The sequence below is a fragment of the Parasteatoda tepidariorum genome, chromosome 1 (assembly GCF_043381705.1).
Source record: "Parasteatoda tepidariorum isolate YZ-2023 chromosome 1, CAS_Ptep_4.0, whole genome shotgun sequence".
Classification (NCBI taxonomy): domain Eukaryota; kingdom Metazoa; phylum Arthropoda; class Arachnida; order Araneae; family Theridiidae; genus Parasteatoda; species Parasteatoda tepidariorum.
In genome coordinates this window covers 63,925,094-63,942,705 of record NC_092204.1, presented here as the reverse complement: position 1 = coordinate 63,942,705, position 17,612 = coordinate 63,925,094, and the positions used below count along the sequence as shown (strand labels likewise).

The 17,612-nt window shown below is 28.9% G+C and overlaps 2 protein-coding genes across 5 annotated transcripts in view; one reads left to right on the top strand and one right to left on the bottom strand.

Annotated features, from left to right (window-relative positions):
* The window catches only part of LOC107455815 (FERM and PDZ domain-containing protein 4), a 404,769-nt gene that overhangs the window by 32,478 nt on the left and 354,679 nt on the right, over positions 1-17,612 (top strand). The window lies entirely within an intron of this gene.
* The window catches only part of LOC107455824 (uncharacterized), a 91,305-nt gene continuing 81,129 nt past the window's right edge, over positions 7,437-17,612 (bottom strand). For all 4 annotated transcript variants that reach the window (XM_071181331.1, XM_071181326.1, XM_043047135.2 and 1 more), the window contains 2 exons: positions 14,238-14,510; positions 7,437-8,653 (listed from right to left, as the gene is read on the bottom strand). In XM_071181331.1, coding sequence (XP_071037432.1) covers positions 7,797-8,653; positions 14,238-14,510 — 1,130 coding nt within the window. In that variant the 3' untranslated portion in view covers positions 7,437-7,796. The remainder of the gene's footprint in view (positions 8,654-14,237; positions 14,511-17,612) is intronic.

Below are 17,612 nucleotides of genomic sequence, written 5' to 3'. Positions count from 1 at the left end.
GAAGCAGCTTAATAGATATCGCAAACAATTTCAATTATGAATGCTTGTTTGGGCTATACTTAATAATAGTTAACATAATTTCTTTTTTATTGTGGAAAAACTGAAAACTGAAATGCCTAGAAAGTTGGACTAGTTTGTGTCTTCCCAGATTGTTTGTGCGTAGATAAATTGGACATCCAAAATCTTAAAATATAATTATGATTCACTTAATAAGAAATATAGAAAATTTTATGGCATATTATTCGATTCGCCTTTTTAATTATACTCATGCATTAGTTTCTTTGATACAAGAGTTTCCTTTTCTCAATAAATAATGATTGACGATATTTTGAAGTACTCTTTTTTTAAAAAAATGAAACTTTGGTTTTACTCGCTTATAACTTATAAAGGTTACTTTAGACACAATTCTACCTGGGGTTGAGGGATATCTATCAAAATACATTTGGTTCCACCCTGGCCCCTCCAGTCAAAAATACACAATATATTCAGTAAGTTATTCAGTAGTTTACTACAAAGCAATAAAAACGAAAGGAGAACAAAAGGACTTCAAAATAAAAAATTTATATACGTGCATAAAAAATGTGCGTTTTAAATTTTTTATCTAAATCATTTCTTGTTACTTTGTATTAACTTTTGCTCGTAAATGTCTCAAAAACACTTTTTTTATGTAATGTTTTGGTAATTTAATGTTCCTGGTAAAAATAATCTCGTAAGAAATATTCCTATCTTGTAACACTCTTAGAAATTAACGGCTTTATCAGTATAAATTTATTATATTCATTCAAAAATACAATAAATTTATTCACAAATTTACTCTAGGGATCATCTAACTTTTCATTAATATAATTATGTTTCTTTGTGAAACTTGGACACACCCTCATAATTGTCACAATCTAGAGTTTTGAATGACATTATTTTCACTTGGCTTTTTAGATATGCACTCCATAGGTGCTCTAATGAAAATAAACTTCAATTTACATTAAGGTTTTAACTCAGAAACTTGTTTTAATGTATTTTTTTTCCTCTCCCTTTTCTCCTGTTGGCAACATCAAACATAGTTTTTTATATTATTTTCTTTATGACAAATGTATTTATTTTGTGCTATAAAGGGCAGATTTAGATTATATATTTCATAAATATTCGATACATAAAGAGCTCATGCCACTGGTTGTCTAGTACTGCGGTTTTAAATATTTTTTCGGCTATGGAACCCGTAATGATAGAGCTTCATTTGGCCGAAACCGGGCATTACAAAAAAAATTCATTTGTAGCTGTGACTATACTAACCAAAAAAAATTCTAATTGTTTTTAAACTATTTAATGTGTAGAATGAAATATTTAGTATTAAGAATTTTTTCCTACTGTATGCATTTGCTGAAAATAAACTGAATTAAAGTTTTCGAAAAAGAACTGTTATAAACGGCAAGAATAGTTATCAGAAAAACGTTTAATTGAAAGGCTCGAATTTAATTTTGAATTGAAAAGATCGATGAGAAACACCTATAAATTTTTTTATAAAATGCGTCATCTTTTAATAATTTATGCAGTGTATTTTTTTAAAATATTTTTTTTTAAATTTGCTACTTTCGAATCTTTTAGTCATTCGCATTTCACATACAGATGTTCATATAAACAAGCGAAGTATTAAATAAATTATGGATTATTGATTGGAATAATATTATTGCTGGTTTAAAATATCCTAATTCCTGGAACCCCTCCCATCTTTCCATGGAACTTTAGGGTTCCGTGGTACTTCATTTGGGAATCGCTAATTTAATAGATCAGCGTTACTTTTAATTATTATAGAACATTAAATTCCTACGCGTTTTGAAATTTTGGAGTATCGTAAATTCCGTAATATCGTTAAAACTTGCCGCAACCTTAATATGGTAATAAGTTGAACCGTATTGATATTATTGAGCTTAATTACACCACATAAATAGAAACCCTACAAATGGTTCAATAATCTTAAAAAGTTGCTGCAAATTTTTATCGTATTAAGGCTAAAGACACAATATGATGGTTAAAAGTAAATTGATTTTTATTTTTTTTACACAGAGAATTTTTTTTTTTTTTTGAAAAATTAACGCATTACATAGTAATGACATTTTTGGTATACCACGCCATACCAGGGGGAAAAACTTTTCGTCTCAAATTCTCTTTCACCTTCAATACTAAGCCAAATATTAAACGAACGATAAAGTGAGCTCAAATAAATCTAAAATAAGCTATGAAGCTTCAACTGCTAAAAAAATAAATAAATAAATAAATTAAAAAAAATATCAAAAAGTAGACAAATTATTGGAAGAGAACTTTCCCATTATGAAATAGTAAGTTATATCCTCATAACTTATTTTCATCTGGGTATTTAAGAAAAATATTTCCACTAGGAAAACTTTCTCCCGTGGTATGGCTTCCTCTTAAGAGATCTGATATAGGGGAGAGTTGGGTAGCCCCGCCCAGCTGGTACCCCAGCCCAATGCCAATTTCATATGTATAGAATATTTTTTTCAAATCAATGGGCCATCGGGCATTAATTTTTATATTAAAAAAATATTATTTTTAAAGTTTCAAGTATTTATGCAGCTGTTAACATGGTTAACAATAGTTTTGAATATATGTTGAATACAGTAGTCATGAAATTAAGAAAAATTGGTTGAATGTTTCGATTAAACTTCATTTTAATACTAAAAAAATAATTTTTCTATACATGCAGCATTAAAGTATGCAGTCTTAAGTATAATTTGCACGAAGAAAGAAGTTTATGTGTGAAAAATTGTTCGAGTAATTACAAATTTACAAAAAAATTGGATTTCGGGTAGCCCCGCTCACATGAATGTCGGGTATCACCGACCTATTTTATTTCGTCGATAAATGTATGGTTGCAAAGATTATTATTTTATTGCTTCAAATTTGAATGTTATATGCATTTTTAACAACAAATATTGTTGTTATTAAATGATAGAATTCGCTAAAAGTATATAAATATGTAATAAATAAAATAATTTTGTGATAAAAATGATAAATGAGGTTCATCTATTGCCAATACATTGGTCACTTTCATTTATACCTAAAAAAACAGTCGAAAAACATAATTTTTGTAACTGGGCGGGGATACCCGACAGATTTTGAAAAGAGCTAAAAAACATGTTTTTTTTTAAATTTCCATTTTTTTTTAAGTTAAACTATTCTTTTTTTGGTTTATTCTTTTTGCATTATTTAATTAGATGGTAAAACAATAGAAACATACAAAAATATTGATTATTACTCAATATTATACAGAAATATAAGCAATACTCCTTAAGTGGGCGGGGCTACCCGACTCTCCCCTACCGCATTTCGATCAAGGCTTGTCTTAGAGGAGACTCAAAAAGTTCGAAATTATTAGTTTAGCTAAAATTATAATCAAATGCATAAACTGAAAACCGCCAAATGCAGTGTTTTCGTTCTTTAACAATATATAAATTCGTATTCCATCACATCCGAAGAACAAAGAGACTGATAACGTCAGGACTTCTTTTAAGATAAAATTGTTCTAGTTTGAGAAAATATCTCCATTGTTATGAACCGAATGTTTAAGCTTTTGGCGAGGGAAATATAATTCCACTTCTTTCTGAATAAAAGACAACGTTAAGTTAACGGAGTTGCTCCTCTCTCTTGGCCGATAAAAATGACGTATTAACAGTGAAGGAAAAGCACTCTTTGGAGAGAGCCTGTAATCAGCTTTCCCCGCAATACTCTCCCTACGTACTCTTTATTTTATCTCCCCTTTTCTTATTTTTGCTTTTCGTCTTCTGTTTGGGTACATCGCCATTTGGTTAGAACCTCTTTTGGTTTTTAATTTTCTTTTCTTTGAGACATTTTTGTATTGATGACCCTGCTTCAATTCCGAAAAATGATTGAAAAGGAGGTTATTGAGAATTAAGGGGTGTTTTTATTCGGTAATTGCAAGTGTAATTCGTTTTTCTTTTTGGTGTTGTTTTTTTTAAGATTATTATAATGAATGTTATATCATGTTTTGACTTTTTTCAAGCATAGATTTTTTTTTCTTTTGATAACTTTTGAAACTTACTACGATACTTTTTTCAATTACGTTATTCAGTGGAGATTTTTTTTTATCATTTGTAAGATTGTAAATGATTTTCGATGAAATTTTGAATTTGTTTCCTTATGTTCCTTTTAAGTCTAAACCTAAATTCTTTAATATTAATAAATTTGAAATCACATATTTGAAGATCTTACTTCATAATTTTGGACCAAAAATCATATTTTTTAATTTTTTCTCATAATATTATCCTGACACTTTTCTAAAGCAGGTTTAGTTTTAATATCTTATTTTAATTTTTATTATACTATTTTTATTAATTACGATTAAGGTAGTTTTCTAAAAACTTTTGAGATACTCTTGTACATTACTACTTTTTAACAAAACTGTCAAATATTTTCAAAAAATCAAATTTTTAAATTACTCTTTGTGCAACTACATAATTTATATTGATAAAAATGTAATAATTTATTCGTGAATTCTCAATTTTCTTGCATGATTCTAAACCAATAGATATTAATAAATACAATCAATTCATATTGCTTAAATATTCATATGATCTTATTCATTTTATTAAGATAGTACATTGCTAAAAATATTCAAATCAAACAACTCGCATTATAATTCAGAAAAACCTATTTATTCTCCGCATGAATTTAAAAAGGAATTTTTCTTATATGTGGGGGGTTTTAAGATTTCATGTTTGACGAGGATTTCAAAAATATATATTCAATATTTATGAAACCTCCCACATGTGGTTATTAGTTAAAACTTTTTGCACATATGTTTACATTATTTATGTGATTAATTAAGTCTAATCTCTGATGTGAGTTCCATTAAGTATCAGATTTCATACCTTCTAAAGCACTTATCCAATGAAACTTGGCAGAAATAAACATTATAAAATTATAATATACATTGGCGCCTTGCTGAAATTTTCATAACATATTTCCTAACCTTTAAAAACTGAATTATTATCTTATTCAATCATTTTATCAGCTAATAAAAATCATTAATATAATATGTGATATTTGTATACCACAACCTTGAATTGAATGCAGAATAAAATCTATTTTTAGAGATTCTCTTTGCATCTGTCTAACACCGTTAACATAGAATTCATAACTTAACATAGAATTCGAAAACCGTTATATGGTTGCTAATGTTTGAATTCATTAAAATTCGTTATTATTTCTCATGCTTTCTTTCCCGCCAACACATTTGAATGCACAAGACTCAGAAAAAGAGCCTTGGCGTTAAATTTAATCAATAAATAACCAATACATGGATTCCTTAACTTTTCTTGGCGAAAATTATGCTAACGTACATATGACACTCGCTTTTTCGATTTCTTGGTGGACAGGGGTGTCCTGTGGGGCTTATAGCCCTGCAGCTACATCCTCCAGGCAATTTTCCAAATTTATCATTTAGTAATGTATATTTAAGAATTAAGATTAATCCTTACTGTGTAGCTCCATATATATCGAGAATAAAACATTTTTAATATTTATATTGGATTTTTCATTCAAGCAATTTGTGATGTTCAATATGCAATTGCTTTCCGGTATCACTCTAAATAAAATATGGACAGCTGGAAATATATCAATCGACAACATCATCTTCAGCTAAATTTCTTCAACAAACTTTTCATCCTGAGCTATTTTATCAAATATACCTGAGCTATTCTTCAACAAACCAAAATATTTTCATTGCAATTGAAAATATGCATGCACTATATGAAAACCAGATTTAATACATTCTAAAAAGTACTTTTTAGCAAAACGTAGCAGAAATCGTCATTGTAAAGTTAAGTAATAAAGTTTTAGACTAGCCACTCTTATACTGTCTCAAGTCACTTTAATGTATGTTACTTTAATAAGTATTACTTTAATGAATGTTACTTTAATTAGTGAACTAATTTAACTCTGTATTAAATGTGAATAGATATTTATATGGACTTATGAAATTTAATAGAAAGTATAATACAAAATGAAAGAAAAATATAATGATATGAAAAGTTAAATTTAGTATAGGAACAAAAATTACTATTTGAATTTTAAAATAATATTCACTCATTTAAATGTAGCTCTGTAAAAAACATAAAAATAAAAAAAAGTTATTTTTTTAAAATTTAAATTAATTGGTTAAGAGATCTCGTGCGATAAGATATGTATCAGTTTTATAATAATTGGCAAACAAATATAATAAAAACCACAAAATAGTATTTAAAAACTAGCATCGTTAAAAAATACTTAACGAAAGGCTTTGATTTTAAGCTGAAATCACTATTTATAGCAATAATTCATAAACCGAGAGGAAGACATGGTCATAACTACCAGAATATGGTTAAACTGTTCAGCGGTTTTGGATCTATGGGGACAAAAAAAGTTTGACAATCTTTACTGTAGAGTTTTGATTATAATTTAGGTAAAATTAAGAATGAAATATGGCTTTATAATATGTGACATAATTTGGTAATCTTTTCATGTTACTTTAGAGCATGACATAACAACCATTTGTTAGGTTAAATTATCTTTTCACTTACATCTACAATTTTGAAGACCGAAATTTCCAGTACACTGTTGATATACGAACGGAAAAATTACTAAATGGTTGGATAAAAAAACCTTATATTTAGGGTTTTATTAACCAGAATTATGTTTTTTTTTTGTCAGAAATGTCATTACAATACAGAACACTAATTTTACAAGAATTTGTTTCATCGTGTAGGCTATTTATTTTAAGAAAAACGAATCATTGTTCATTAGATGACGTTTTCTAACCGTCGTTGAACAGTTAACCCAATTTTGGATTTACGACTACTAATGTTCTACTTCGTAACCTTATAATTTTAAGCCTAATTCAGAAAACAAGGGAACTCCTGGATCAGGTATTAGGCGAAATTTGCCTTCGTGGTGGACTTTTTGATAAAAATAACCCGAATTTGCATTACGTGGAGAGGAAAACCACAATAAGTTCCCACGGTTAGCATGACGGCAAGGGTACTCTAACCCTTGATCTGCTTAATACTGAGGCTATTTTACGTCAGCACTCAGGTCGGTGGGAGCTGAGTGCGGAATTTGTGTCGACCAGCTAACGCTGGGATTCGAACACTCTGCTTACTGAGCACCCACGGCTCTTTAGATGATGTCGTGATTACCATATATATCCTTTTATATTTATTAGTAAAATGATGCCCTGTACCGATTTCTCAGTTTGATACTTCAGAGGTATCCAGCCTGCATCGTTTCTCACAAATTACTTGAATGTTAAATAGAAAAGAGTTAATTTTATTTCGATTAAATAAATTTTACTTATAAATATAACTTGTTAATTGAGAGTTCTACGCTATAAACTAAATAGCAAATACCAATGACAAGAAGTTAAGTAATTTCCTTTAAGAGTTTCTTTTTCACAAAATTAAAAAAAATAGACTAGTTCTTTATAGATGACAAAAAAATTGTACAAAAAATCAATCGAAACCAATAACATTAAATAAAGTGCTTCAAACTTCTCTTACAAAATCGATTTTGAAGAGCAGAGTCAGTCCTGTTATGAAGAATCAATGACACAGCTGTTTCTGATACATATCGATTCTTATTGTTTGTTTGAATTTGTTTTTTTTTAAATCGGATATGCCTTTTTCGTGACACCACATGAAATATGGAGATATTTGAGATACTGCGTGCTATGAATCATCTTTACTTTTTATCCGCAACAGAACAGCTGGTATCCATTTCTGGCATTTTGTTTAGGTCACAGATTTGTGAACTTCCCAGCAAAATATTCCATTACCTTCAAAACGTGGCAAACATCGACAGAATCCCGGTTCAGTTTTTGTCATTTTTATGCAGGAAGCGTACGTCGAACATTCAAAGTCTGCATCACATTTGGATATCAGCATGGCTATTTTGTCGCTGGTGGTGAGGCGAGTTTTCATTTCTTCGTATTTTTCGTCTGATAAAGTTGAGAATTGGGGGCCTTCCGTTACATCAACACTTACGTCATCTGACGAGTCGAGTTTAGGACTTGATTTCCTATACGAAGGCATGTAATTGTTTTTATCACTGGGTAAATAAATTCGAAATCCGTCATCGTCATATTTTGACTTCTTGACGAATTCGAATGTTGGGTTTGACTTTTTATTTGGATCCGTGTATTCATCTTTTTTAGGAATAAAATCTGCGTTGTCATCGTATTTTCTACTTTCTACAGATTCGGATTTGGAACTTGGTTTTTTAATTGGACCGGTGTATTCAGTTTTATCGGAAATAAATGGTTCTTTAACTACATTTTCGTCATATTTTTTGCTTTCGTCAGAATCGGACTTGGACTCATCTTTATCAGGAAGAAATGGTTCCTTAACTGTATTTTCATCGTATTTTCTATTTTCTAAAGATTCTGACTTGGAGCTTGGTGTTTTATTTAAATCAATATAATCCTCTTTATTAGGATTAACATGATCCAGAAATGCACTTTCGTCACTTTTTCGAGTCTCATCTTCAAAAAAGTTTGACTCGAATTGTCTCTTGTTGCGATAGAGTCTTTGTGAAATTTCTCTGTGATATTTCGAAGAACGAGTTGGCAAGAACATCAATCTATTGTTTTCTAAAAAAAGGAACAACACTTTTAGATTTATACATTACAGCTATGAATTTTTAATTACAATCATTATCATTTTAACAAGTTTTGAAAGTAATGGGATTGTAAGTTTTCAATAACATCAGTTACAGTTTATTTTGTTACTCAGAATGTTCTCTTTAAAATTTTAACAGCTTTTACAAAATATTCGTTCAGCATTTAGTATCTCAATTATCTTGCTGTGTTTTGCAACATCTAAAACTTAATTTAATCATTTTTTTGCTTTTAAATATGTTTAAGCCATTTTTTCAATGTTTCCTAAATTAAAAATACTCTGTATACCACAATATTCCTTGATTTCTCAATTTTCTTTAATTTTCTGTAAAGCAAAAATGAATTTAAGATTTTTGATAAATTTTTCAAAGAAAATGGAAAAAAATTCGTATTTAAAAGAAATTAAAATCTAGGGCATCCAAATTTGAAGTAAATAGAGCATTTTCAGAGCAAGAACGATTTCCCCCGATACTAAATTCTATTTGTCTTAAGTGATATAGTTGAACAATGTTTGGTAAATGTGGAATTCTATTTGTCTTAAGTGATATAGTTGAACAATGTTTGGTAAATGCGGAATTCTATTTGTCTTAAGTGATATAGTTGAACAATGTTTGGTAAATGTGGAATTCTATTTGTCTTAAGTGATATAGTTGAACAATGCTTGGTAAATGCGGAATTCTATTTGTTTTAAGTGATATAGTTGAACAATGTTTGGTAAATGTGCAATTACATTGAATTCGATGCATTTTTGTAGACGCTGTGACAGTTTTGGTATGGAAAAGTCATATCAGCTCCCGTCATAAACATAAGAAACCATTAAACTTTATCGTCCCGTTTTCCACTCGTTAACCTATCACAATTGTTTCAAAATATCGTCACCATACTATTTTCCTTACTCCAGGCTTAGCACCTAGTGGTTACGCTCTTTACCTTAATTTAAAAGAATATTTGTTTGGGAGGCGATTCAGTTCCAATGACGAGGTGAAACATGAAATTCAATCCAAAGACATTGCGGGGAGCTGGAATGATATAAGTATATCTGAATTGTTACAACTTTTATGATTATATAGAAAATTAGACGTATGTTCAAACTTTAAAATTGTATTATATTATAGAAAATAAACGGATTTTTTTCATTTGTAAAAAGTAGGGGTCTTCTCTTGTGAGTTTTCTCTCGTATTATACAATAATGAAAGCAAAAAAATCATGAAAATTAATAATTTTTTAAAATCTTATTGGGTAGATAAAAAGAAAAAATCATTCACGAGAAAAAGTAACAGATTAAAAAATTGTAAAATGCAATTTATTTTAGTTAAAAATTAGAACGAGGAGAATTTTTGAATATTATTAAGCTTATCGCAGTCACGACGTTAAAATAGTATAGTGGTCATTGCAATGTATCGTGACCTAAATAATCCAGTAATTATTTTCGAAATATTAAGTTTGTAACAGTCAAAGCATTGAAACAGTATGGTGATCATTGCTGTGTTGCGTGGCTTAAACAATCCTTTAATTTTTTTCGAAATATTATTAGGCTTGTAGCATTAAAATATGATCATTCCAGTGTTGCGTGGTCTAAACAATCCATTAATTATTTTTGTTAAACTTTACTGTATACGTAAATTTTGAACAATATCCCGCTTGGTAATTTTAATACTAAGATTCATGATGATATATCTACTAGAAGCGTGTCTTTATTTGTAGATACATTGTAACATATTACACATTGAAATGTATTAAATTTATTCAAATAATTGAAAGATACAACTTATTTTTTTATTTTTATACTTGAGAGAAATTAATTTTATACAGACAATATTTCAGTGTAAAAACTATATCTCTTTTTAATATTTTATCTCAAAATCTCATACATTTTAACACTTATCACTTCATTATTTTTTGTGCTTGGCTAATATCAGAAACTATCTTAAAATTCTGCCACAAAATGCTTCGGAATCTGATTTAAAATATCCCTCTAAAATACTAGTATGATTGCTTTTTTCTGGAGTTCGTGCAGAACGTTGACAGTGATTGATAGCATTCGTTGGTAAGATGTTCACGTCTTTTTTGAAGTGAGAAAGTGCAAACCTACTATCATTTTCACACACAATATCAAAATTTTTATAAAATGCTATAACGTCTTACAAAGTAAAGAATGAACTAAACTATGCTATAAAATGACATCTAAATAAATAAATATGCATCATGCGAAAGTGACACAAAAGAGTAATAAATTATGTAAATATTATTTAATTTTTAATCATAAAACTATTTACAACAACAAGTTTTGAATAAAGGAATATGAAAAGCAAACGAATTTCATTAAATTAAAATAAGCTGCATCTTATGCAAAAAAAAAAAAAAAGAAATATCTGCAATGTAATGGGTTTCTGAAAGTGTTTTTTTGGAATATTTTATGCTTCACCAACAACAAGTCGCTTATAGATGCTTCAAAATAATTTACAATGAGTCAGTCCATGATACAACAGTAGAAACTTATTTAGAAATTTGAAGATAAAAGCATAATTTTTAATAAAAAGCACACAGAGAACGGAATCCTGGTAAAATTACCGTACAGAATAGTAAAGTCATTTTTGGATTTTAAAAAAAAGCATAGTTCTGGTAAAAAAAATGCAGTAATTAAACAATTCATTTGGTAGTTTTTCCCTTCATATGGTAACACTTTAACCATAAATTCTGCTTTTCAAAATTATAATTCTTGTCGTCACACATTAGTAAGAAATATAAAACTGAGAAATAAATTTTAATGGTTAAATGGTTTTTATGACATGCTCTAACTTATCAGGATAAAATGAGCAAATTTTACCACATTTACCGAACTTGATCACATATTATAATATTACATTAAATTGTTAATTTTATTAAAATTATTACCAAAGAGCTTTGGTAAAAATTACCGAGCTTTTTAGTGATCCCATAGAGACAGAAACATGGTAAATTTTACCATATTCTGCTATTTTCGACCATATTTCTTTTCTCAGTGCAAATCAGCGTTAGAATATTTTGGAAAATTATTAAAAAGGAACTTTTAGCGAATTATTTTTAACATTTTCTCAAGAATCAAATTAATGTCGGGAAACATATGTATATAAAGTGATTTACTGAACAACACGTCTTACACAGTGAGAAAAAGGTCTGCATAACTTTTATCTTAATGAACAAAGTTTCGCAAAATAAGTGTTTATCTGGATGTTTTGAAAAAGTAACCTCCAATATGCTAATTATTTAGTGTTAATCAGGCAAAAAAAGGTATAAAAATATTGGAAGTAGTCGCAATTTAGAAAATATGTTTCCACCAGGTTGGGAGCGAGGTTGAAATTTTGGAACTCTGTTTAAGTTAGTCTCATTTTTAGTGTATTTCGCCACCCCTCGGAAACTTAAAAAAAAAAAATCATGCGCAAATACGAAATATATTCGACTAAACGTTACTAAAGGTAAAGACTAATTTTTATGAAGAACTTAATATATTTTATTATTTTTATTTAGTAAGAATCGAAAATTATGAATTGCGAGATAATCAGGTTTTTTCTTCTTTTTATCGTAGGTATTTTTAAAAGGCAAAATACAAAATATGTATTCAAAATCGGTAAAATAGATTCTGAATAATAAAGTTTTTCTTTTTTTTAAAAAAAAGGAAAAGAAAAGTTGTATTTTCAAACTTATATTTCTCAAGAACTATTCAAACTATTACGTTGAAATTTTCTATATTGTCCTTTAAATTTGTACAGTTTGAATTGAAGCAAAAGTTTGTATATATTACAATTAAAATTTTTTAACTATTCGATGAAATTAAAAGTAACAAAAATATAACAAAATAAATAATAATAATAATAATTTTGAATAAAAATTTTTCATAGCTACGTAAGAAATGCTATTGATTAACTTCAGTAGTTCCGGAAAAATGGCGAAATGCGGAAAAAAATGAAATCAACATTAAGTTACCCAAACTTCTGATTGCTGTTCTGACTATACTGAATGAACTATATTTCCCAAATTTCGACTACTCCCCATATACCGAGAGTTAAAAACCCATATTGAAAAAAAACTGGTATGTTCATTCTAGGGAAATACTTTTCTGTGTTTGGTTCCGTAACTTAATTAGAAATTAGCTTATTTAATTTATTAGCTCATCTGAGGCGTTAGGATGAATACTTCTAAAATGAAAATTTGCTCATTAGATAATAAGTTAGTCAGAGCGATTTCTTTTTTTTTACTCATGCATTACCAACATTAAGAGGACCTACAAATGGATGCTGTATTTAAGTATTCACTCTTGAAATCTGTGCAAAAAGTGATATCTTGAAACTGTCATTATATGTACTTATTATTTTCAAGGTATCTGACTAGTTTCGTCAACTTTTTTATAAATATTAATATAAAGCACCAGGTTAGCGACTCCCAGTGGCTAAGCGTAGCGCTTTTGCGTCACAGGTCCTGAGTTCGATCCTCGAGCCGGGAAAAGTTGACTCAGCCTTTCATCCCTTCAGTGCGTCGATAAAATGAGTACCAAGCATACTTGGGGACTAAACACACTGGGGGTATTGCTTACGGTTGTCCTACCTACCGGAACATCTGCTCCAGCACCCCAGAGCCATAGGTCAAGGAAATTGAAATGGGCACAGAAGGCCTTGGAATTCTATAGGCTGTAGCGCCACTGAGTTTAGTTTTAATAGTTATGGTCATGCTTTATTTTTTACTGCGTGCAGTTTAGCTTGGAAACGATTTTGCCAGTTTTTTATGAAAAAATATATCTTTGGCCATCTGATGTAAAAAATATCGATAACATTTTTTTTAAATCGTTTGTATTAGGAAATCGTTTGAGTACCCAAAAGTATCAAATATCATCAGAACTACTTCGTCAGACAGTGAAACATTATTATATTCAACTTTTTAGAAAAATCCACAGAATGTACAATAGAAAACAATTGTATTTAGTTTATTTCAGAAAATTACCAGGGTTTACCATATTATGGTGTCATATGGTATCCCTTACAAAAATTTTAGGTATTTTTAAGGTTTATTTGAGATTTTTTTGAGGTTTCAAGGTTTATTCGAAGTTGATAAAAACAAGCTTAAAAGATCAACCACTCAAGGTGTACAATCAAGGTGTATGAAGTTCTTTTATCCGTACCTGAGGTTGTTTTGAGGTTTTTGGAAATCTACTTAGAGCAACCAGCTTACAGAGGTTATTTTTATGGTGTACAGGCTATTTTTTCTGAACTTCCAGAGAATAAGTACATTTGAAGTGTGAATAATTTCACCCAATATCAACTAAGAGTATTGCTGAGTATAAGGATGATTTTATGAGGTCTAAATGAGATTAAAATTGAGGTTTATTAATGAGGTAATTTTTGGTACAAAATATAACCTCATTTTCAATCTCAGATGTATTTTCTAACATCTGTCAACTTTAAAACAACCTCAAAAACACCTTATTTCTTTATAAGGGATGGAACAACTTATTTTTCAAAACCTGGTGTTGCTTTTCCGGTAGTTAAGTCTCTGTTCTAGTTTATCGTAATTTATATTTATTTACCTTGACTGACGGACTTGATTAAAAATCTCTTTTTGGTGGCGAACACATTCAAATTGGTATATACGGCACATGACATAATTCCTTGCTGTTCCTTACGAAGCTCTGATATGGTCAGTAAACCACCGGTAGAACTGACTCGCATGTTACTTGGAAGAGACTTCATTTCATTATCGTCTTCCATGTACCATTTAAAAGTCATCGAACTTTCAGGCAAGCTAACAGAAGAAAGCATATTCAACATCAAGAAGGCTCCAGGATATAAAGTTCCTTGGTCTATAATAGAAATGTAAAGACTGAATGTTAAAAAATTTCCCAAAGAGGATGATTTAAAATAGTAAAACTTGCATCAACAATAACTCTTGCATAATTTAAAGCAGCTACTGTTTGTTGACACTATTCTAAATGGTAAAAATGATTTGCTATGTGTGAACAGTGTGCAAAATAAAAACCCTGAATAACTTTTGATCTGGCAATCAGATCTTCACGTTTTAGAACTCAATCTAAACTGTTCGAGATTGTAACTTGCAAAAATGCTAATCAATTAGAGCAGATGATATTTTAAGTAACGAAATTGGACCCAAAAAGATACTTTCTCTGAATAAACGTAACTTTTTTTCCCAACGGATTCAGATTTCTGACCCCCGAAATATCAGCAATCTGGGAAATATGGTCTCAATAGTTTGGTCAGAAGAACGGTCCAATGTTTGGACTTCTTAATGTTAATTTTACTTTTTGCGTATTTCACCAAGTCTCAAAAATTTTTTAAGTGAAGTGAATTTTTTTTCCATACAATTATAAAATTTTTTTTGTCGAAAGATATTTCCACGCCAAATATAATTTTCAGTGAATACTTATTATGTTTTATTACTTTATTTAATAATGGTTGAAGAAAATATCAATTGTAAGATTTCAAATTTTTCATGCCGTTTCAAAGAATGCAATTTTAAGGGGCAAAATGCGTGCATAATCGGTCGAAAAGTTCCTGAGAAATAAAAGTTTAAACATAATATCTCAGGAACTATTCAACCAGTTTTGCTCAATTTTTTTTTAAACATGTACAATTAAATTCTTCAAAATGATATAAAAATTGTATATCTCCTGATTCAAAATTTTTTCGACTATTATTAAATTAAATTATAAAAAAATATGATAAATATTAATTAACATTTATATTTTATATGAAATTATTTTTAGATGAACGAATTTGATATTTTTTTTTTCTAAAATGTTTCAATTCGCTTAAAAAGTTTAAAAGATATGGCGAAATACGCAAAGAGTAAAATTAACATTAAGTGGTCAAAACTTTGGACCACTTTCATGACTAAACTACGGGGATCATCGTTCCCAGATTGCGGCTACCCCTTACAGAAATCTGAATCTATCCGAATCTCCACAGAAATCAAAATCTATCGAATATCGAAAAAAAGGTATGTTTATTCAAAAAAAGTATGTTTTTCCGTATTTCTGAATTCGTAACCTAATATATCGTATGTACTAAGTAATTAGCATATTTGAAGTCACCCTTTCAAAGCATTAAGATTGAGTATTAGAATGCGACGAACTGATCATTAGATCAGAAGTTATGTAGGGTGTTCCCTTTATTTATTTTTCGTGAACTTTACGTCTATTTCTAAATGTTTACAACAATTTTAAATATGAATTCTTAATATAATAGACTGCTATACGTAACTGAAAATAAAAAAAAAGATTATATCAGATTATATTTCGTAGATATTAAATTTAGATAACACTTATTTAAAAAAAAGACATACCAGAAAACAATTAATTCGGAAATATTCCGCTTGTCGTAAAGTGACGAATAAATTCAAGAAAATGGGTGGAAAAATGTTTTTGTTGCATTCTGCATCGAAAACCAGAGAGCATTTATTTGCACTACATTCTAATACTTAAGAAATGTTTAAATTTGGGGACACATTGTTAAAATCAAACTAATATGATTTCAAGAAGAATTACTTACCGAGTGTCCCAAACATGTCAGATGATATTAAAAAACAAAAGAAAAAGGAAAGGAAGTAGATTGCTAGATAGATATAGGAGATACATAGATTGCACGTTTTGCTGTGTTGTGCCTAACAAACTAAATGATTTCTTCATACCCATTTAATATAAGCTGCAACGTTCGTCAAAAAATGGCGCTGGTAACTAAAAAAGCCATAAAACAATGTTATAAAAAAGTCAAACTCTGCAGCAACGATGTTAAGCTGCCTTTTGACAATAGCAACAAACGCTTGTGAAAATATTTCAGTCGGGAATGGCCCTACATGCAGCAATAAATATTGTTTTGCTATTTTTTCTGACAATGGAGTCATCTGTTGCAAATTTTGAAATTTGATTAAAGAAATATAATTAGTAGCTTGTCTTAATTAACTTGTTTTCTAAGACTAAAGCAGCCAACCGTTAATTTTCGTATCGTTACAGTTTTATTTTGTAACTTTAGTTGGACAAAACTGATAACAAAAAAAATTTATCAACAACTTTTCTTAAATTATTTTTTCATTGTAACTAAAAACACAAAAAAACGTTGCTTATCAGTGCTTCGCAGTAAATTTATAATTCATCTTTTTTATATATATGTTTCATAGTTATTACATTTATGACTCATCTCTGTGTAATTCTGCTGTTCCTAATACAAAATTTATTTTTTGGAAAGAAGCGAAAAATTAGTCAACAGTAAACGATAAACTAAATCGAATTATAAATATCCAATTTATTATAAATTAGGAAACAAATCTTGTTTCATTTACAGAGTGCTATTGATAAATATTTTTGTTCCAGAGTCACAATGAAAAAACTTTGTTAATTTAACGCGGTTTGCATTAAAAACGTAAAAACACGTAGTAAATAGTTAGCCCATTATTTGTTATCGAAATGTTAAATTAATGGTCGTTAACAAACGAAAGCAATAAAATTATAATAAAAAAGTAAAAATGTTACGACAAATATCCTTAAACCTAAGTATCTTAGAAAGTTTTCACAACTTATCATTGTTAAAGATTTTTTGCGAATGAAAAGGTTTCCAAAAAAGCAAAAAGACTTTGTCTGAAAAGAGCATTATATTTCCTTCTAGACGGAAAATAAAAGGTTCTGGAGTTTTTTCTTCACTTCCGTTCTACTGCAATCAAAAGATAAAATAAAATAAAAATCGTATGTTTTGTAGAACTGTTAGAAAAAGTTAGTTATGATATTTTTTTATGAATAGATCTTGAAAAGAAATTTTATTTATTATGTTTTGAATGTGAAGATTGTTAATGGATTTCAATTCTGTAAGCTTTATGAATATTTACTGCATTTATGTGTTTTGTATTTCTGTTTAATGGCATTTTTATTTGCAAAATATATTTTCTTTTTCACTTC